Source organism: Syzygium oleosum, unplaced genomic scaffold, assembly GCF_021117445.2.
Source record: "Syzygium oleosum isolate NSW1041296 unplaced genomic scaffold, Sole_v2.1 Sole_v2.19, whole genome shotgun sequence".
Taxonomy (NCBI): Eukaryota; Viridiplantae; Streptophyta; class Magnoliopsida; order Myrtales; family Myrtaceae; genus Syzygium; species Syzygium oleosum.
The window spans coordinates 1590892-1612986 of NW_026607503.1; the positions used below are offsets into that span (position 1 = coordinate 1590892).

The 22095-nt window shown below is 42.9% G+C and overlaps 2 protein-coding genes across 2 annotated transcripts; one reads left to right on the forward strand and one right to left on the reverse strand.

The window, feature by feature from the left end:
- Positions 1-3189: 3189 nt before the first annotated feature.
- Positions 3190-4231, reverse strand: LOC115670158 (protein LIGHT-DEPENDENT SHORT HYPOCOTYLS 5-like). Its single transcript, XM_030591360.2, has one exon. It carries the CDS (start codon positions 3991-3993, stop codon positions 3361-3363), a length of 633 nt encoding a protein of 210 aa, XP_030447220.2. The 5' UTR covers positions 3994-4231; the 3' UTR covers positions 3190-3360.
- A 13160-nt stretch (positions 4232-17391) lies between these two features.
- LOC115670469 (uncharacterized) lies at positions 17392-21174 on the forward strand. Its single transcript, XM_030591757.2, has 3 exons — positions 17392-18195; positions 18326-19406; positions 20729-21174. The coding sequence occupies exons 1-3, from the start codon at positions 17786-17788 to the stop codon at positions 21026-21028; spliced, it is 1791 nt and encodes a 596-aa protein (XP_030447617.2). The 5' UTR covers positions 17392-17785; the 3' UTR covers positions 21029-21174.
- Positions 21175-22095: the final 921 nt, after the last annotated feature.

Genomic DNA, 22095 nt, shown 5'->3' on the forward strand with positions numbered 1-22095 from the left:
TAATCATCATGCTTATTTTTCTGTGAACTTTATAACTCGACATTAGTTTCTATTTGTTGTTGGACAAACCGATTTAGCTATTTAATTTTATCATTCGAAAAATAACGAAGAGAATGGTAATAAGAAGCGGAGATGATATGAGGAGTTGATGAAGAGAATGTTACGCAGCCATAAGAGGTAAGTGACACTTTACTGTTTTATCGTTTGTTGTGTAAGTTGTAAGCAACACAAATAGTCCATGAATTATGATCCAGTATGTGATGTGGTCTCTAAACTTTTGATTTGTTCAAATATGGTCCATGAACTATAACCCAATGTGCAATGTTATCCCTGAATTTTTAATTTATTCAATGTGATCCCTAGACTTTTGGTGCATGTTCAAGTTAGTCCCTGGATTATATGAAAATATTCAATGCTGTCATTTCATTAATTCAAGTTCAAAGATAACATTGGCCATTTTCATATAATTAAGGGACCGAATTGAACTTGTATCAAAAGTTCATGGACCACTTTGAACAAATGAAAGTTTAGAGACCGCATTACATATTAGACTAAAGTTCATGGACCATATTGAATAAATTAAAATTTTAGGAACTACATTGAATCAAAGATCATGGACAATTTACGTTGTTTTCCGTTTTATTTTAAAAGTATAATCGGGAGGGACCTAGAAGTGAGACCAGCCGCTTTTTTAGTTACAATTATTAGATATTAGATTAGATATATAACCTCCCCCAGAACATTCCTCCCCAAAAAATAGTTTGGACATTCAAATAATCAATTTTGACGATTACATAAGATGAGCTGTTTTTGTCTCTCTTGCCCATGTAGCGTACTAAATCAAGAGCCGAGGCTAATAGCAGAGCTTCATTCGGAACTTGAACAGTAGATACATAATGACATAATCACCATACATCATCTAGCTTTTGGCCTAAAACGAGTTGGACCAGTATGAAAGAAATCTTTAAAATGGGGCTCTTTTTTTAAAGGAAATTACAGTACATAAACCGCCGGTGTACTTGAAAACATTAAAGAAGCGGTCTCATCCACCTGCATAAAAGCTATATAATTTCTCTTGTTTTATTGGTTTCAAACGCCGGCTAATTTCCTAAAAGACCCCCAATTTTAGATCTAATATTAATTATGATCCCGAACTTTTTTTTTATCTCAAAAAAATGCTCAGTTTTCATTTTAATTCCAAATTTGCCCACGCATCCAGAATCTATTAATTACCCTGGTCATTTATTGTGCTTGAAGACACTATCCTTCAGTCGTCCATTATTGTACTTTCAAAAATGCAAATGAACTTTATCGGCAAGATAGACAAATCTCGAATCTGATTTTTCACCGAAAGTATACGTGTATAGATGTTTAGGGTAAAATATATATTATGCGTGTTGAAAAGCCAACTACTAAATATTAAGTTACAAAGTGCGTGTAACATATATCTTATTCAGTGTACAACATGATCGTATTGTTTAAGTAGTCGTATACCATTTGCCATACCACTTATTCATTGTTCAATATATATCTTATTCAGTGTTCGATATGGTCGATCCTATGTACCAATATTCATGTGTTTAGCATTAGTTGAGAAAAAAGGCCATTTGTTACTTGAACTAGTGCATGTTTGGTACGCCTTTTTTGCAGCGGTTACAGCTGCGAAAGCAGGCGTTGATCGTTGAAGTTTCTATAAGGTCTCAGCAAGTACCCCGTAAACGTAGACAATTACGGTAGCTTAAAATAGTTTTCGGGAAGTTGTGCTCACCCAGTTTCAAGGTGCTGTAACTTTAAAACATGTAATTCTAAACACATAAATTACAGCACAGATGCAGCACAGCGCAGTCACAGCTTAATCATGGCTATACTAAACTTGACACAAAATATTCATATGCCATCAACATAAAGAAGCCGGAAGTGTGGACACGAATCGAACAAGTGCAAGACAAAGGGGTTAGATTCATGATAGCATTATTATAAGCAGCATCATTCGAGCTTCCAACAACTCTAATTTCCAATGCAAAAAGTCCCCCCGGATTAGATGCAGAAACATCATTTGTGACGAAGAAGAACACTATCATATGCTCTCCACGGTCCACAAACAACCAAATTAAAGAAATAACCACAAGAAGGAAGCTTCAAAAGGGGATCATGGACATTGCAGAACATCACGATTCACGAGCAGAGCCGAAATTCTATTATAAAACCCGAATTTTTTGGTGGGTACGGAATATATTTCCATATAAACAAAGAAGGAACTCAACAAGATGCAAAGATTATAAATAACAACAAGATGCAAGAAAACGGAAGCAAAGGGTTGGCCTCTGGTCGCTTTCACACCGCGGTGGGTGGTCATCCCCAAAAAAAAATTTAAATGAATAAATTTTAAAGAATCTAGAAATTTGAGGGAAGCAATCACAAGGTTTGGATTTTGCTTCCAATCTGATGCTTATGGAAATGTTTCTTTAATCTGCGTACGTCGTTATCGCAGAAGCAATGTCATCATATTAGTACACAGCATTATTCTAGCAGGGCAAGAAATGTAGGGCAGGCAGAGAGAGAGAAAGTGTGTGTCGCTAGATGAATTATATATTGTCGTGGGGTCGACAGGTGAAAAAATAAATTACACTATAATCGTGGGACGAACGCAATCGAATTCTCCCGCATGTCGATTCATCTAGTAAATTATTTTTACGCCGTCGACGGCGGCGGAGCTGATGAAAACCCCGTGAGTTAAAATCGTGAAAATCGGAACGGCGAGGGTAAACATCTAATAAGATTTCTTTCATATGATTATTATTGTTGTTGTCGATGTTGTTGTTTTCATTTGTGATCCAAAAGTTCGAAATCTAGAGATGGAGATGGGGAAAAGAAGAAGAAGAAGGGGGTGCACCTGGGACTGAAACAGATGAATGCGCACGTGTGGTATCACCAGGGGGGAGCCCAGGCTCTTGACAAGCAAAGCAGGGGACCATCAGCACAGCAGTAGCACTCGGATCCATCGAGGTTTCTTCCTCGTTTTGTCTCTGCTTCCGAAGCTTTTTCGTTCTGAAGAGTATCGGAAGAGACTACAAGTCTACCAGAGTTGTTTCCCGGAAAACGAGCGGAACGACAAGCGACGCAGCAGAGACATGGGAAGAAAGAAGATGACGATGAAGACGTACCGTGTCGACGGCGAGCGGAAGAGGGTGGGCGAGATTTCGATTCGTCTCTGCGGGTTGAATGTAATAATCGACTCGTAATTACAATTACAGAGATTATCGCTCTTAAAAATGGCGGCCATGGAGGTAAAAAGGAGAAAGAAAAAGCGGAGACAAAGAGAAAGAGAAGACGCTGAACGTGGCAAGATATGTGCCGGTGCTAGCTCGGGGCGGTGGTGGGTCCAACATTACCGCCGCCGCCGCCGGTAGTTTCTCCTCCGCCGCCGCCGCCGCTGACAACGTCGCCGGAGCCAGAACCTTCCCCGGCGGTGCTGCTGCCACCGACGTCGGCAGACGCCGGGGTCCGCTTCCGCTTCTTCTTCTCGTAGGGGATGCCGCGGGCCTTGGCCTGGCCCTCCCGGACCTCGCGCAGGTAAATCCGGACGGCCTTGGCGCCGAAGGGGTTGGACTCGGGCCGCCCGCCGTTCTCCTCGTAGGCGGCCCGGAGCCGGCCGATGAGCGCGTCGAGGCTGCCCCACGCCTGCTTGAGCGGGCACGCGCAGGGCGCGGGTGGGTTCGGGTGCCCGAAGTAGGGGCAGCCCGAGGCGTGCACCTTGGTCTTCCCGAACTGGTCCAGGTACTTGAGGAACTCGATGACGTGGGCGCCGCTGCACCGGGCCAGCGTCAGCGGCGGCTTGTGGTTCCTCAGGTACTGCAGGAACGTGTTCCAGTCCCTCCGCTTCTGCGACTCGTACCGGCTCGGCGGCGCCGGCGGGGCCGCCGTCGAAGGGTCCTCGGCGCCCTGCTGCTGCTGCTGCGGCTCGGGTGGCCCGGCACCCGAAGCAGAATCCATAGGGCGCGGTGATCAGAATCAGGATCGAATTTGATCCTCTTCTTCTCCTTGGACACGAGCGTGATCGAGAAAGGCGACCCGACCCAGTAGTTTGAACGCCTTCTTGCTTTTGATCGGCGACTTGGAGTGGCTGCTTCGCAAGGCGTGACAGAAGAAGCTATGGAGGGGCGCTCTCGGGGAGGATCTTTTCACGAGAAAGTGAAGTGATTTTTCTTTTCTCGAGAGGGAGAGAGGGAGAGGGAGCGGTGATGGGACGTGAAAAAGAGACGTATAAGATGAAGTGAACGAAGGAGACGGGCCAGAAATTGTGATGGAAGGAGGGAGCATTGGCGCAATATAAGAAAAATAGGATCGCCCCATCTTCATCGTTTCACACGGCGGCCCCCACGGCGGACACGACTTTGCTTACTATTCACTACTTGGCGGCCCCCGCCACTCCCCCGTTTTTTCTTCTATTCGTACCCCCTCAGCCCCCCACCCCCCAACCCCCACCCTCACCCTCACGCGCCGCGACCCTCGGCCACGGCTTTCTTCTTCCTTCTTTTGGACGCCACTTTTCTCCGGGATTAGCATACGAGAAAATGACACAAATAGTCAATAAACTTTGACTCGATGTATAATTTGATCTCTGAATATTTAATTTATTCAATGTAGTTCCTGAATTTTGACCCAATATTCAATGTGGTCCCCCGAACTTTCAATTTGTTCAATGTGGTTCCTGAACTTTATAAAAATGTTCAATGTTGTCCTTCTATTAATTCAAGTTCATGGACTATATTGTACACTTTCATATGGTTCATGGACTATATTGAACATGTACAAAAAATTAGGGACCACTTTAAACAAATTAAAAGTTCAGGGACCACATTGAATATTTGGCTATAGTTCATGGACTCAAATTACACATTAAATCAAAGTTCATGAACTGTTTGTGTCATTATCCCTTAGCATATTTACTGAACTGAATTTGGATCGCTATAAATGATGGGTTTCCCTGTATGTCCGCTAGATTTGACGGTCTAGATTTACTTTAGTACATTGATTCGGTTCACCTTGAGCGGAACTATTTTTTGAGTGCACCGGGTTCATGTGAATTTGACGAGTCATAATCGTTAAATTATATGGGTTTCACGTAAAGCTTATTAAGATAAATGGTTGTGGTGCAATGAAGTGCACATAAACCGATGCACCATGCTAATTATTCCATCAAAAGAAGTACTCCGATGAATCAACTTTTAAGTATTGTTGCGTACACCCAATCGACATAAGCTCCTTGCGATATAGCCATTGAATTGCGCAAGTACTCAATAGGGTACACCAAATTCAAGAGTTTCGATATGTGTACTCGTAAGTATAACCCAATTCATCTAACGATTTAAAAAACAAATCTATGAAAGATGGACATGTCGATCTCTCTCAGACCGAGGGCGCACGAGCTCGCAGCGGATCTCTCCCACACAAAGCTTGCAGCGTAAGCCCTACGCCGTATGTGTTCGTGTTGCCGCAACCAAACTGACAATGTTGTTGGAGACAAACGACAAGCAAAAGGCCGAGGTGGCTAAGATGAGGAGGAGAGCAGAGGTGAGCTAAGATTTTTTCACATTAGACGAAAGATGGACACACGGCACGCATATAGCAACTCGAAAAATGGCGACGGGAGATGGGTAGAGAAAAACCATAACACAATTTCTTACCCCAAGTTCCGAACCCTAAAGTGCATTCTCTAAGAGCAGCACAACAAGCTAAGTAATCACAACTACATAGAAGACCATTCACATTATTTTTAACATACGAGCAAGTAAAGCACTGTTCATTTGTTACAGCACTGTGATCTACTCCATCTTTACGATACAGGAAGATCACACTACATAAGAATGGGCGGATGATAAGCCAATGAGTTTGAACGATGCGTTGCGCGTGGTCGAGCGGCAAAGCAGTGGGCGCTTGGCATCCCAAGATGGTCGTGAACAGTTAAGGCAATAAATGGGGTCTTGCTGAAGTCAAACATCTTTAAAACTGGCTACTCTGCATAAGATCTATCTCCCTCTGCGTTGCTCATCGCCTCGTTTTGCTTTGTTCCTGAGGTAAAATCTTATGGTGGTGGTATCGCTGTCTCCCTCCTGAGTGCACAAAAAGCTTTTGCCCCCCTTATCTTGTCACCGGCACGTGTCCAGTCCCAGAAAGACAGATAGAGAGAGAGAGAGAGAGAGAGAGAGAGAATGGTCTTTGTCTGGATTCACTTCAGTCAAACGTCAAGTCACCCCCCCCCCATAGTTATTGCCACCCACCTCGTCCCAACCTTCACCTGAAAACTGAATTAACCACTGACTTGGGATTCTCATCAGAAGAAGCAAAGCCTGCAGATTTTACTGCCCCTTTGGTTTTTCCCATAACACAGCGGTATCGCGATGCGAACTGAGCCCGTGCATGTGAATGCACACGTGGTCAGGGAGAATTAATTACCTTCCTAATTTGGAATATGGCCATTCCATATAGCACCCATAGCTTCGCGAGGTATAAGGGAAAATAATGTATCACATCGAGAATTTAATATAATGTGAAGGGATTAATATATATTTATAGGATTATAACTCATTTGTTTGAACTTTTAAATAGAGATGAGATCAACTGAATATATTAATGGACTCTGAATTTACCTTAGTCTTGATGATATTTTCGAGTTAAAATATTGAGCTTCCGTTGTATTCAGCCGACAAATAATATTAGAGTCGATGATTGATTGGTGACCCATTCCTAATATATATTGGTATCTCGTGAATATCTCAAAAAAGGAAAATCTTGGATGTGACTACCTAATTGAGGTGGCAAATGGTATCTCTCAGCCTTCTACCAAGCTTGGATGAGTCAAGCCGATTGAGGTGGAGTTTGAAAGGTACATATTATCCTCACCAATGTTCTATTAAACTTGACCTGGCCAAGGTGCAAGTTCTCAAGTTGAAATAAAGTTGGTGCGGAAGTATACATAAATTAAGAGGGAATGGACTTAACGCTGGTGAATCACAAACGAAGGGAAATTTGTTATGGTGCACTTATAGAAGTATTAGGTAAAAGAAATCCAACATCAGATATATGTTGTAATGTGAAGCGATTAAGATATATATTTATTAGAAGCTCATTCACTTAAGCTTTTGAATGTAAGCGGGATCAAGCCAATATGTTGATGACCTTAGACTTAAACTCCATCTCAGCGATCACCTCGGATGAAAGTATCAAGTTCATGTTGCATCAATTCAACTATCTTCGTAGCGGTAGCAGACGCGACGGATCCGGCGTTGAGAGAGGCAGGGAAAGATGAGAGGGCAAAGAAAGAGGATCAAAATATCGGGTCTTTGTCGTGAGGACACTTGTATGTCATTTGTTAGGATTTTATCGTCTAGAATAAATTTACATGTGGCTGATCCGAGAAAAAACCAATGATAACCATGTCTTCGAAAATTAGAGTTAATGCTATAATTCTACAGCAGAAAAAACCCTTTTCTTAGACCGAAATCAATACGTTAAGCGCTTCAATCCAATGTCTAGTTTAACAGGAGCTAGCAACGTTGTTCGACCCAATGAGATAGTTTGGATCATGAGTTTGTCAACAAAAATGGGGATGTTCATCGAGGTATGTTGCTTCTCTATTACTTTGATGGCCAATATTACATGAGTGGTTTTTAGGACAACCACGCCAATGATACATAGCCATCCACATATGACCATCTAATCATGAGAAGTCATTGTGTAGACTTAGTCCGATAGACCCGCTAATCACAAGCTAAGGGATCGTTGGATCCACATTGAATACTTCCTCGAAATCCATGTTCTTACGTAGATTTTGTACTATCATCAACTCTGTTCGCTGCATCACTTATTAATTTAGGCCCTCACAATTTTTTTCTCCAACCACCTAATCTATGTACCAAGTTGCATGTCAATTTTCGAATGGAAGAACCTACTAAAAATACATGGGCACGAGACCAATCAATTTCTTTTCCCTATTTCTATAATGTAACACAGAGCTCGCTTTTAAAGGGTGGAAGGAAAAGCAACGTCCAGGTAAAAGAATAATGAAGGTCCAGCTATTGTTTTATATTCTTTGGGCACGAGAGTAGATGTTCAGCTACCGTGAAACTTGTGGAGTATCCTGTAAGTCCCATAATTTAGTTTAGTCTAGACCTTTGATCCAGAACACTTCACATACAATTTGTGAGAATTGAATAGGTGACCTCCGGTTTATCAACCGAAAATTCCCTGACACTTTTAACATAATCTCGTCCACTCGAAGATATGATTGAAGAGTTTCCCACAGCGCAGAAATAACCGAAGCAGGAGAAGCGTGATGCACATCATTCCTATTCAAGGTAGAGACCTCAATGGTCCATCAGCCCTCCACAATCCTAATCATCATACCCTAATTGATTGATGCAATCAGTCCAACCAGACCGACTTGAAGTGACCCTTTAGATCACAAGCCACCTCTTGATGGTTTTAAAAGCAAAAGCCCGTCGGTGACTACATGCACACTTGTCAGAAATTTTTTTAGATGAGCCCAATACATTCTGAACCATCAATGTTAGTGATTCTCACATGGAATTTACGTGATAAAAGAGTTAGGACGTATTTGGCTCGAATACATCCGGTACATCTAAGAACGTCTCAAAATATAACACCGACCGGAGTCCCACCGACCGGAGTGCCACTTAATTCCCCATATTCCATTTGGAGCTCCTTTTTTGGTCCCTTACGAGACGAGGATTTGTGGGCGCATCAGCATTATTATGTACTGCCGTTTAGCATTCTTTCACTTCAGCGGATGGAGATGGAGTGCCGACAAGCACCGTGTAAAAGTTTTAGGTCCTTGGGGGGATTAGATCTTTTTATATGCTAATTGGTTAATGATGACCACCGATTGCATCTATTTCTTCTTTGTTTTTTTTGGGTGTGGAACCGCTAGAGCTGTGCAATTTATGATTATGATTAGCTTTGAAATATCACGAGATTAGAACATACAATCGACCTTAAATCAAAAAGTTGCTCGATTGATGGTTTTGTTTCCTCTACAGGGATGTAACATTAGCTTTGAGGCTTGTCATCATCGCCATCTAGATGTCAACAAAGGCGGCGAGGTGAGACGAAGCAAGGCCGGGTGTGGGCGCGAGAGAGAGATGGCAATCATATAGCACAACTATGGTTATTTTCGATGCACTATACTTTATACAACCGAGTAACACCATATGGAAACATTATAAGGATGTACATCCTATGCTTTCAAGCCACAAAAAACGTGCATACTTAACTTGTTAGTAAAATTTCTAGCAAAAAAAAAAAAACTTGCTAGTAAATTGGATGATCATGTGATACCATATTACACTCAAGTAAGTGATTCATATATTATTTGCGTAACGTACATTTATTTATTTTTTACTATCAATCACTCAAGCACTTTCACCATTAGCTGATTTTTTTTAAAAAAATTGCTTGCACCCATTAAACACCTTATCGTCAGGATAATTATTCAAAAAGTTCTAAACCTATTGTACGGCAGCCAATTCAGTCTTAAACTTTTTCATTTTGCCAATTTAGTCCCAAACGTTTAGATAATTTGTCAACATGGTCCTTCCGGCCAAGTTGAAGTTTAGAACTGAATTGACCACCATATAAACAAGTTTAGAACTTTTCGAACGATCCCCCGCACCCACCCACCATCTGTCATGAGGAGTCCTCACTCGCTTGGATTGACGACAGATCGCAATGATCTTATGGCAACAATCTGAGCTGCAACCTACGAGGACACCACCATAATTGTGGCCATTAATCTACTAAGCACCACCATTATTCTACTAATCAACTTGGAAAAACGACAATTATTGGGCTTTAAAAAGAGAAGAATTATTTTAGAGAGAGAGAGAGTGTGTGTGTGTGTGTGGGTGTGAGGGGATATGGTGGCTACATCGTACGGTTTGTGCAATCCCTTTGCAATTGTTAATTGTTGAATTGTCGACGGAAAACAAAGTCGCATCCAATGCGGCCACGGTGAATTCGGAACGAAAGAGGTCAGTCCCACGTCCCCACATCTTCCCCCACACCCCCCTTTTTAATTACTATTTAAACACAAATGGCTGATGATGCGTATTTCATTTTGGCATTGTCCCCACCAGCAGGACGATTCCCTCGCGTCACTCGTCAAAAGCAAATCAAACTCCATCTAGGGTAGGAGGAGCCCTGAACAAAACGAAAAGGGGTAGGAGGAGTAGCTTATGCTATTCTTGTCGTTGAGATAGTCTCGTATTGAAGAATTGATATAGTGTATAGCAGTTAATATTATCCTAATTGATAGTCTAACCGGATGTGTTGATGGCCGGGTTCTGATCTCCTCAAATGAAGGTATCGATTTAAAATTCGAAAAATTAGAATCACGTGTAAATGTTAGATATATATGTTTAACAGTGAGAGTTAGTTAGCTCATGCCTACGATGGAGCTAGATATAAGTTCCTAAAATGAGATTCTATTGGCTGAACTCTCAAGGGATGGACTATATATCCTCGCGGGGGGATTTCAAAAATCACCCTCGCTAATTGCACACTCTTGTCAATATGAATTTCTACATTTTAATATTGACAATTTGCGCCTTTAATAAAACAAAAGACTCGGATGAAAGTTCTCATGAATCCATCCGCCACGCGTAAACTGAACCCTTTCCCCACCACCTTTCCTCTCTTCTCTCTCTTCCCTCTAGCCCCCCACCCCTACCCCCCTCTCTCTCTCTCATCCCGTTTCGGCCTCTTTCTGTAAATCGCTATCGATAGACGTCACATCTAGATGCATCAAACGGGTAGGTTCGGTTGCGTTTGAGTTGGGACGAAAATTTTCCAACCCAAATTAATCCATCTAACCTATTTTGACCCAATTCTATGCAATGCAAAATTAGGTGGTACATACTAGACCCGATCCATATTGCTACAGCACTTCCATATTTGACTCAATTTAGGAAAATTCATACCCAAACTGATATGAGAGTGTGAAGTGAGCGAGCGCGAGATCGAGCAAAGGGCGAAAGAAAATGAAGAGAGAATCATAGAAATGAATTGGGTATAAGTAAGTTGTGAACCCATTTAATACTCATATTATTTTTGGATTTTACCATCTAAACACATTTATGACTCATTTACTGAACATAATTAATCCTTATAATAACTCGGCCCATTAAATATGGGTTAAAAAATAGGCTTATGACCTAATTTGATAGGTCTAGTCACACCCACCATTCAAACCGCTACCTAGAGCCACACACAATGTTGCCCTGGCCTCCCCTCTCTTTCCACAGGTCGATGAGCCTCTCTTTCCCTCCTTTTTTTCTCCATCTTTCTGGAAACGCAAGCATCACCGTGGCCATCACAACCTCGAACCAAGGCCACGGCAGTTTCGAGCTTGATTCTCAGTAAACCTTGACGCTATAACAGTCTCCTCCTAATCTAGAAATGGCGGTTCCTCCATAGCCATCATAGCGAGCAGCTGCCTGATTGGGAGTCGTAAGGAATGGAGACGGCCACGGGCAATGCCAGGGGGACCTTTTTCGTTAGGGGTGAGTTCAGAAAAGCGAGAGGAGTAATCTTAGATGAAAAATAACGATCCTGTAAATAAAACCAAAACACTAATCCACGTCCAATGCAATTTGATTGCATATTCACAAAAGTCGAGGATGCAAATAAGAGGCTTCGAAAATCGAGGATGCAAATTGAGATGCGCATAAAAGTGATAACGACGTTTGAAGGTTACCCTTCTCCTTTATTCTAACGTGTCGATTAGGATTTGCTTTAAACGGCTACGCCAACATCTTTTGTTGCCCTCTTTGCCAGCAATTATTAAAAATTGGTCCGGGCCATGTAAAAAGACGAATAACGTCGGTGGAATGTGCCTGAGATCGATAGCTATCTTTAATCGTTTTCTAAAGACAAATTAATTTCTTAATGGGGGGCAAAAGCAAGAAGAAAAGATTACTTTGTTGCTCAATCATAGGGGGCCTTGCCTTTGCTCAGCGTATTTCTTTCAACGAAAGCGAAGATCACCACCACGCTCCCGTCCTATGATGGCTGCGCAACAAAGTCAAAATAGCTGTCTTCGAAGATGTAACCTGTTCCTCGATCTGATATTGGGGAGGAAATACGAAAGCTAGGTTTCATACTCCCATTCGCTGATCCAGATAATGCAGAATATGAAGCCGCGAAAGCGACTGCGATCATCTAGAATTCTTGGTCAGTCAGTCGGGTCTCTTTCCCTTGCTCCGGATAAGGAGTCCGTCCTGTCCGTCGGGTTCGAACCGAGATGGTGTGAATGAACCTAATAAGACATGCCCATGCGCTGGTTCAAAATAGTTGATGGCCTTATTGAGGTGCGTTTCGGGATCGTAGGCGGGCCTAGAGGAGGGCGGGTGACTGGCGACCGTTCATCAGATGCACTAGCCATTGCCGGGAGCCGGACCGATACCCGGTTAGACATGCGAGTCCATATGGGTCCTCGCTTGTTAGGACATCGATCGGCCTTGACGTGGTCAGATGCCAAAGGCGGGCCTTTTTGTGGACATTCTGTTTGGTACCGGGTTAAGTAGCCCGACCCGATGTCTGCATCACCGAATTTTGTGGCCTTCATGGGCCAGGCCCATTAGTGCAATGAACTTCTCGGGCTCTTTAAGGTCGGCCCAAGCCACACTACACCCCGAAGTGGAGTTCAATTTTCGGGAGAAAATTGACTAAAGGCAAAGAAATGGGAAGAAAAGGCAAAATGGAGCCGCAAATAATTAAATCGCATTCCCAAACAAAATGGGTGACACACCAATACAAAATTATAAGAAAACTCAATAAATCTAAAAGTGGAAAAGATTCATGTTAACGAGTTCTCTAAGATATTTCCACGTTCAAAACACAGAATACACTTTTTATTTCTAGACAAAAGGATGGGAATACGACTATTGCTCGGCATTCTCTTTAGAAGTTACCATAGTGATCTTACATGCACAGCAAAATGTTCGATTGGAATTGTAATTACTCCACACCGACCCCAACCCAAAACTTCGAGATCGGTGAGTCCGTCGCTGCAACCTTCTAAGGAAAGTGAGTTTATTGTCATTCGATTGCTCTAGTGAGTAGGGGATAAAAGGAGGCGAGGAAAGGAAACCTAAATGAAATAAGAAACATGAAGGAAAGCCGGATTGGGGAGGGTGACGTAGGGCCAGCTCCAGCGTGACGTCACGAGGGAATTTCATCCACAGCCGAGAGGTCCAATATGAGGAGGGGGGGCAGGATGATTGTAACGTGGAAATTTCTTTTCCGATTAGCCGAAGAAATGTTTGTGAGAGAGAGAGAGAGAGGGACACGTGTCAGCACAGCGAGCCTCTGACTCGGCATCAATGTGGGCCGGGCTGTTACGTCCAAGGTTGGACCGGGCTAGACAAGACTCGAGGGCCCACCTTCAAGGCCCACCTCGCGAAGGTGGGCCGCTCACTGCCCCCCGGGAACGACACCGACGGGTTGTCGTTTTGCGTTCCGAAGTCCTTTTAGCACCCAATCACGACGAGTACACCTGAAATTAAATAGGTTCTTCTTCTTCTTTCTTTTTTTTTAACGGAAGGAGTGATTTCGGGAGCAACAAATTGTACTACTGCGGACCCCCAAACTTTCCCATCTCGAATGATCGATCTTTCCCGTGCGCGCACAAATTATCTCTAGAATGGAACATAGAGCTCTCGAAATCATGTGAAACGATGTCGTGTTCCGATGAAGAAATAGATTGAACATTTTGCTAAAGTGTTTAAAAACTCGGTCGATCTTGACAAGCTCAAATCAAAAGTGCTCACGATCGACTGATTGCCTCTTCTTTTTTTTCGTTAAAAAAAATTAAGAAAAAACATAACAAAATCGGATAGAGACGGCCAAGTGCGTGTGTGTTGGGTAGGGGTAACGGTGCCCCCGTCCCGTCCCCGCTAGCAAGGGCCGGTGATTCTCGAAAAGCTATTGTCCTCTTAGAGCTACTCTTCTTTCGGTTTCTTTAATTTACTTTTGTAAAATTCCGTCGATGTGATTACACGAATCAATGCATACCGAGTCTCCCGAAAGACCCAAATTGCCATGTTAGCTTGAAGAATCGATTGGTTCGAACTAGAGAGCACGGGAACTAATTTGACCGGAACCAGAGCGCGAAGATCGAATTGAACATCGCTCGGGAACTTACAAATCGGCCTCTAACGTCGCCCCGTTGCGATTTGCGAACTAGAAGGGGGTTGGTGGCCATGCCACTTGCAGTAGACATATTCGGCGATTCGACCGCCGGGTGCGGGGCCCTCGGTTCGACCCGCATCCTCGCCGCCCCACCCCACCCGGGGTGGGCAATTTCGTAAATACACTCTCTAGCTCGCCGGAATCAACGGTGGATGATTGCCGAGCCCTTCGCGATCGGTGGAGGGGGGGGCGGCTATCTCCCTGCTCTGCATGTGGTGGGGGCCACGTGGGGTGGGGGGTGGGGGTGCAGACCACCACGTCTTACTTGAGGAGTGGGGCGGGACCCACCACCCCCGAACGTCCCATCCCCGTCGTCAATCAAATAATGTCAAAATTCCCTGATCAAGTCCTTTTCCCCCAAAAACACTAATCATATTTTCTTCTTCCTTTCTTTCTTGCGACGATAATGGGGTATTGTTATATTAATCGGTCATTATCGGATGTCCTTCTCCTCGCTTATATATATATATATATATCTGCGCTATCTATTTCAATAGAGGTGAACTCCAACATCTGAGAAAGGACTAATCTCACGAAAAATTTTAAACTGGTATATTTATAACAAATTTATCATAAATTAATTTATTGACCACCAAAAACCCTAGCCTGGTACACATGCGATAAATTTACCAAAAACTAATTTTTTGACCACCAAAAACCTCAGACCGGCACGTTTGCGATAATTTTATCCTCAATTAGTTTCTGTTAAATTGGATTAATACCTCAAACAATCACAAACTGGTACACATGTGACAAATGGAGGATAAAACCCAAAACTAGTACATCCGCCAATTGCGGCGTGTCGTTTAACGAAGCAATTTAACAGTAAAATTTAACGGAAACTGACGGAGGATAAATTTGTCACAGGTGTACTAGTTTGAGGTTTTTCGTGATATTAACTTTTTAAGAAATTATAATCTATTTTTTTCCTGCAAAAAATATCCTCGGTTAATTTTTTTGGCAAAAGCCACCAAAAATCCTAAACTATGTCCACCGTGACACGTTTACTCTAAACGACATCAAAACTTCAAAACTTGCACCTGTGTGACATATTTACCCTCTGTCAAAGTTTTGTCAATGAGATCCTTTAAAAATTGGCCTACATGAACGCTAGAAAGCAAATAGTGTTAACATAACGCCTACGTGGATTAAGTGAAATAAAAACGATATAGTTTGTGCTGAAAAATAAATTAACGGAACCTTGACAATAGGTAAATGTATCGTATAAGTACAAGTTTGAAGTTTTTTATGTTATGAAAAATTTTTAAAGGTAAATGTGTCGGTGAGTATAGATTGAGACTTTTCGTGACTTTTTTCCTATTTTTTTTTTATAAATATTTTACCGCTGGACCCATGCATAATTTATAACTTTATTTTTTGTCCCATCTATCTCAGTTTTAATACGATTTTTTTTCATAGCATGTCATCAATTACTTTACATCAATTAATAATTCAAGTTTCTCATAATAAGATGATTTGACAATGTTTTAAATGTCGATTTTCGCAAGCAAGCTTTTTTATGATAAAGTGGAAGGTATCCGATCGAATAAGTATATTCAATTCATATTATTTAATACGAAAATGGCTAGGTGTGCTCTGTTATATCGAAATATCTTGTCGAGTGATTAAAAATTCCCCCCGTCTCACATCATGCCTTCACCCCAACAATTTTACAAGGCACAGTCAATTATTTTTTAAGACAGGATTCAACTGAATTTAATAGGCATAGTACCCCCCATCTAGAATATAATATAAAAATTCAGGAGAAAAAAATAATTATAAACTAAAGGGGAACAGGACCAGTGGTTAGAATTTGGAGGTCCTAACTGTGGCTTCTGTCCCCAGACGGGTCTCACAATATCTAGACAGTATGAAGTTGCATGTGGTCTTAATTTAATCTTTCTCTTTTAGAGTTTGCTTATTTTACGAAATATAAATGATTTAAAAAATACTTTCCTAAAAATGATTGATCATATCGTTTAGAATAAACTAGCAAAAAATGTTTTCGTTCTAGATGTTTTAGTGAACGATGTAAAATATTTTTTGTTCATTTATCTTAATAAACGATACAAGTGATCGATTTTAAGGACATGTTTTCCAAAACGTGGGTAAAGAAATGTGGATAGAGTCGTAGAGTGTTGTTTACAATGATTATGCTTATGTTCAGTCTATATACTAAAATGGAATGTAAACATATTTATATTACTTTACTTTTAGGTTTTAGCCTAAAAAATATAAAGTGAGAAACAAAAAATAATGGAGTAAAAATGGAGGTGACTATAAACAGAAGGTGAAGAAACCCTTTTTTTTTTTTTCTTTTTGTGTTGTTTTTAAATTGAAGCCATGGGGAAATCAAGGGGAAAAAAATGGAACTCTCTTTTTAAATTTCTTTTTCCTCTCCTTGCTTATTTTTCAACCTCTTACCTTTTTCCAAATAAAGGAGGGACCAATTTCAATAATCTCGAACACTTCCTAAAAAGGCAAAACATATCGTATTTTTCTCAAGTTAACATGACGTACGTTGCGGCGGGGAATTCTCCTGGGAGTTTGATTACCTTTACGACTACAAATGTCCTGTTGTTTCGGTAATCACATCGAGCCATCTCCAACGATATCGAAAACATCTTCAATGCGTGCTTGAAATTGAAAGCGCTTATTCTGTTCGATCAAGTAGTAGATGTCATAGTTTGGGTCGGACCCGATTGCGAAACATCGCCTCGGAATTACGATCGATTTCGAGAGCTAACATCTTAAAGCCAAAGCGGTCTCGAAGTTCAGCTTGGACTCTTCTTGAAGGCGACTTGACTGTTGACCACCCCCCACATTCGCTGTCAAGTCGTTGCCCAGTAGCTCTCGCCATCGGTCAGATGTTTTCGGTTTGGATCAACGAATCAAACCCGACATCTCTCTCTCTCTCTCTCTCTCTTCCTCTTGGGCTTGCTCTCGAACGCCATTATTGTTCGGTCTCCGCATGTAAGCTCCGTCATCATCGAGCCCGAAGATCCCCCATTGTTCACGACAAGACAACCTCGCTTGTCTGTCCGCGGCGGAAATTTTCACGACACGATCCGAATCCGGAGCAACCACCACCTCCTTCTTCCCCCATCGGCGTGTGTATAAAAGGGCTTTCAACACTCTCACATGCGTCGCTCTCGCGAGCATCGCACGCCCGTCTAGTCACACCCCCACCAGCCCCTTCGATAGAAACACCACCACCGCCACCTCCTCCGGAGGAAGGAAGGAAGGAAGGAAGGAAGCTGACGATCCACCGCCGCCGCCGTTTTCTCTTCCCGGCTTCGTTCTTCTGAACCGGGGTCGATGGGAATCCGAGACCCAGAAAGGAAAAACGATTCTTTTGATGTTACGTGCCAGCAAACAGGCGCCTCTCTGTTGTCGTGAACTTGGGTAGTGAAAACAAGATTCAGAGAGAGAGAGAGGGAGGAGAGAGAGAGAGTTCCTGGGTCACTCGCGCTCGGGGACTCTCTGTGACTCAGGATCTCGACCCGACCCGAGTCCGATGGCAGCCGCCCTGGAGTGCTGGTCGGGCCGGGCCAGCACGGACGAGGACATGGTGGAGCAGGTCCTGATGCGGACCCACGACCGGTCCGAGGGGTCGCCGGTGGCGGCGGCGTCCTCGTCCTCGGGACCGGCGAGGGAGCAGCCGTCGTCGGCGTCGTCGTCGTCGGTCATGCAGAAGAAGCTGCAGAGGCTGAGCCGGAACGTGTCGGAGGCCATCGCGTCGCTGAAGAACTCGCTGAATCTGGACTCGTCGCGCGACGCGCCGCCGCATCCCTCCAAGATCGACGGATGCCGGAGGATGGTGTGGGGGAGCGTCGTGAGGAGCTTGACCCAGCTGTACCCGGGGAGCCAGTTGCCCGAGAAGCTCGTCTCCAACATTCGCAAGCATTACGATGCTTTGCCTCTCAGGTTTGATTTGATCCCGAAGCTGGTCTTGACTCGATTGAATGGTCCTTGCTCTGCTTATCTTTTGTAGGGCACTGTTTTCGTGTTTTGTTTCTTGATGCGATGTGTTGTGGCTGGGTGATTCTTTGGGCAGTTATGCGCAAGCAGGGTTTGATATGAAGGATGTGTTTCTCCATATCAAATTGATGGAGCAGGCTTCGGGGGATGATCGTCCCGCGATTCTTATCCAAGAAGTGTCGCAGGATGAGGTCCAGGGGTCAGTTTTTAAGCTCACATTTGCCTGCAACTCGTTAATCTCGTGGTCGGCGATGTCAGGGGCACTCGACAATGCCTCCATTTGCTGCAAGAAGATACAGATCTTTGAGAAGAAGGGGTTTACACTAGGGATTGTTCTTCTGTTAGTGCAAGCAGAGCAAGAGAGGATGTTCAAGACCCGAATCGAGAATGCCCTGAAGCTGGCCATGAAGAAGCATAGACCCACCTCTGTGAAGCTGGCTTTTGGGCTATGTGGCTGTCAAGAAGAGAGCACAAACGGTAAAGAACTAGGACAGGTCGAAGATGACGTGGGGGAGCTGAATTATCGAAATGGTAGTGAGAATCTGTATCCAAAGGTTCAGCTTCAGATGCCCCTTCCCACATCATCATATGTCGTTTCGGTTGATGAGTGGCAGACCATACAGTCGGGCGGGGACGAGATTGCGAAATGGCTTCTGAACTCGGACAATCTTGAATTCGTTGATCAGATTGGCCCGAGTTCTTTCAAAGGGGTTTATAAGGGCAGGAGAGTGGGGATTGAGAAGCTCAAGGGTTGTGATAAGGGGAACTCTTATGAGTTCGAGCTCAGAAAAGATCTTTTGGAGCTAATGACTTGTGGGCATAAAAATGTTCTGCAATTTATCGGTGTCTGCATAGATGAAAGTCATGGGCTATGCATTGTGACGAAGTTGATGGAAGGTGGATCTCTTCATGACTTGATGCTTAAAAGCAAGAAGCTTCAAATCAGGGAGATTGTCAGAATCGCAATCGATGTGGTAGAAGGAATCAAGTTTATGAACGAACATGGCGTCACATATAGAGACCTCAATACACAGAGAATTTTGCTTGACCGCCATGGGAATGCCTGCTTGGGGGATATGGGCATTGTTGCTGCTTGTAAGAGTGTTGGTGAAGCAATGGATTATGAAACCGATGGTTACCGGTGGTTGGCTCCTGAGGTTTGTATTCTGCTGCATTATTTTGTTCACTCCTGATTCGCACTTGAATAATATGCTGTGCACGTTTTCCTTTTTAACAAACACTATACTCATCAAGCACGGCCTTAGCTGTTAGGTTGGTGTTCGACACCAATAAATTCCCAACACATTCGAAATTGGATCAAGCCCAGTTTATATGTTGCTATTTCTTCACCAACACATGTTGCTGCATATCTCCACTACCTTCGTTAGTCCACATGTAGATAGCTCATGGCGGAGAACTGTCCAATCTTTAACTCGATAAACATTTTCCATGTGTACGATTGAAGTTTTGAAGTATCAGTCGGAATATTTTCTCGACAGTTGTATTCATTTGATCACACGTCGTTTGTCTTTCGATTGTCCAATCTTCTTTAAACATACTAAATCTCATTACAAACCTTTTGGATGTAAATTGTTTAACCTAAAGTCAACTATCGCCGGTTGGATTACCCTGTTGCCTGCTTTCCAGTTGTCATTTTACCATACCGTGTAAAATTCATACTCCGTACCGCTTGTTCATTCAATCTAGCATGTCTTTCGGGAGAAATATTCTATGCTTTATTTCGCTCCTTTTTCCTTGTCGCCATTGTGCAAGTTACTCAACCAGATTCCATGCACACAGGCTGCGCTTTACGAGGTTGTTCACTCCATGCTTCCCAAAAGGGACTTTAGTCATTATTATGACATCATTCAATGAGCATGCCTTCCATGCCTTTCATTATTGCCTTTGCTTTTGCTTTTACTGTTAGTATAATTGTCTACCGTTGCCTAAGCAATTCTATTGCTTTCACTAAATCCCGTCATCTCCCGGCCATGACCTTAGAAGACGTAGTGGGGACTCGGCACCTGTGATTTGAACTAGGTGCATTAGTGGAGCCCCCAGTGATGGTGCTTTTGTTCTCTTCCTAATGAGCTGCATTTTAGTGACCTTTTCGGCAGAGCCGTGTCATAGGGATCCAGCATTGATGTTACGACATTATCCATTATTAAGTCACAGTGCTCTAGATCGCCTCTTTCTATTTGGTAGAACTAGTCCAATTCGTTAGATATGATTCAGCTCTTACCTGATTCTGGACCCATGGAAGTTCAATAATTTTCAATACATCTTCCCTCTCACTGATGGCTTGCAAGGATGGACAGTTTGAGCGGAACTACGGTAAAATAATGAGCATTGTCTCTGAAGAAACAAGCTGCAAGCTGCTTTTAGTGAACTACAACATGAAAAGAGAGATGTTTAAAGTGCAAATCTATTTGACAAAATTAAATGAGATACGCAATAACTTCGGTTTTGGTTTTGACAGATAATTGCAGGCGATCCTGAAAGTGTGAGTGAGACATGGATGAGTAACGTTTACAGTTTCGGAATGGTAATGTGGGAGATGGTGACCGGGGAGGCAGCTTATGCTGCTTATTCTCCAGTTCAGGCAGCGGTGGGGATCGCCGCTTGCGGACTCAGGCCGGAGATTCCAAAGGACTGCCCGCAATTCCTGAGAAATCTGATGACGAAATGCTGGAACAACAGTCCTTCAAAACGCCCTCAGTTTTCCGAGATTGTCTCGCTTTTGATGCACCACATCAACAATGGCAACGACAACAGGTAACCCTTTGTCGCGCATCTTGATTTCTCATTCGTAGAAACTAGTTGTATCCAAAAATGCACCCATGATCGCCGGGTGCTAATTACGCGCAAAGCTGTAGATGCTCCAAACTCGAATATGAGGAATGAAATAGATCTCCAGTCTTTTTACCTTACCACCTCGTTATCCACTTCCTTGCTTCTTGTGAAGCCAAAAAGGAAGAATCTCTCATCATCTTCATGAAACCATTGTCACAATGCGACATTACCTACACCCCCGTCACGCGACTACACATCGACTGCAACTAAGATGTGAGTGACGGGGTATTACTTTTATCTGGTGCGTGGATCTGACCGGCGGTCGTTCGGTGAACTTTTGGTCGATTTGTGAGAAAAAGGAAAGGGATAAAAAGAGAGAGCAAAAGATGGGAAGGATGGGGCACGACAGGCTTCGAGTGCTGCGAGGACTAAAACGACTTGCTGTTCGATTTGTGGGTTGCTCATGGGGTCCCTCTTTGCTTGTATGTCTCCCTCTCCGGACGGTGAAAAGTCATTCGACATGTGTTTTCTTTTCAAAGCCCTTCCTCGGTGTTCATATTTAGGGCCTGTTTAGTAACGTTTCTATTTTTTTTTTAATCTTTTATTTCTCGAAATAGAAAAAGAACAGAAATTCGTTTAGTAACGTCAATTAGTTTTTTGTTCCTCGAAACAGAAAAGTGGTCAAGGAATATCTTTGGAACAGAAATAAGAAGTAAAAAAAATCTGCTTTTTTGTTTCTGGAACAAAATGAGAAACTATAGAGAAACAAGATCAACTCTTTCTTTCACAAGATATTCTCATATTAAACCCCAAATCCTAAACCCTAAAATCATAAACCTTAACCCTCAAACCCTACACCCAAAAACCTTAAATTTCAATACTCAAACCCTAAAATCCATAACACTAAAATAAAAAATCCGAAACCCTAAACCTTAAAATCAAAATCCCCAAACCCAAACCTTAAACCTTTTAAACCTCAAATCCTAAACCCAAAATCCGAAATACTAAACCCAAAACTCCAAACTCAGAACCCTGAAACCCAAACCCTAAATT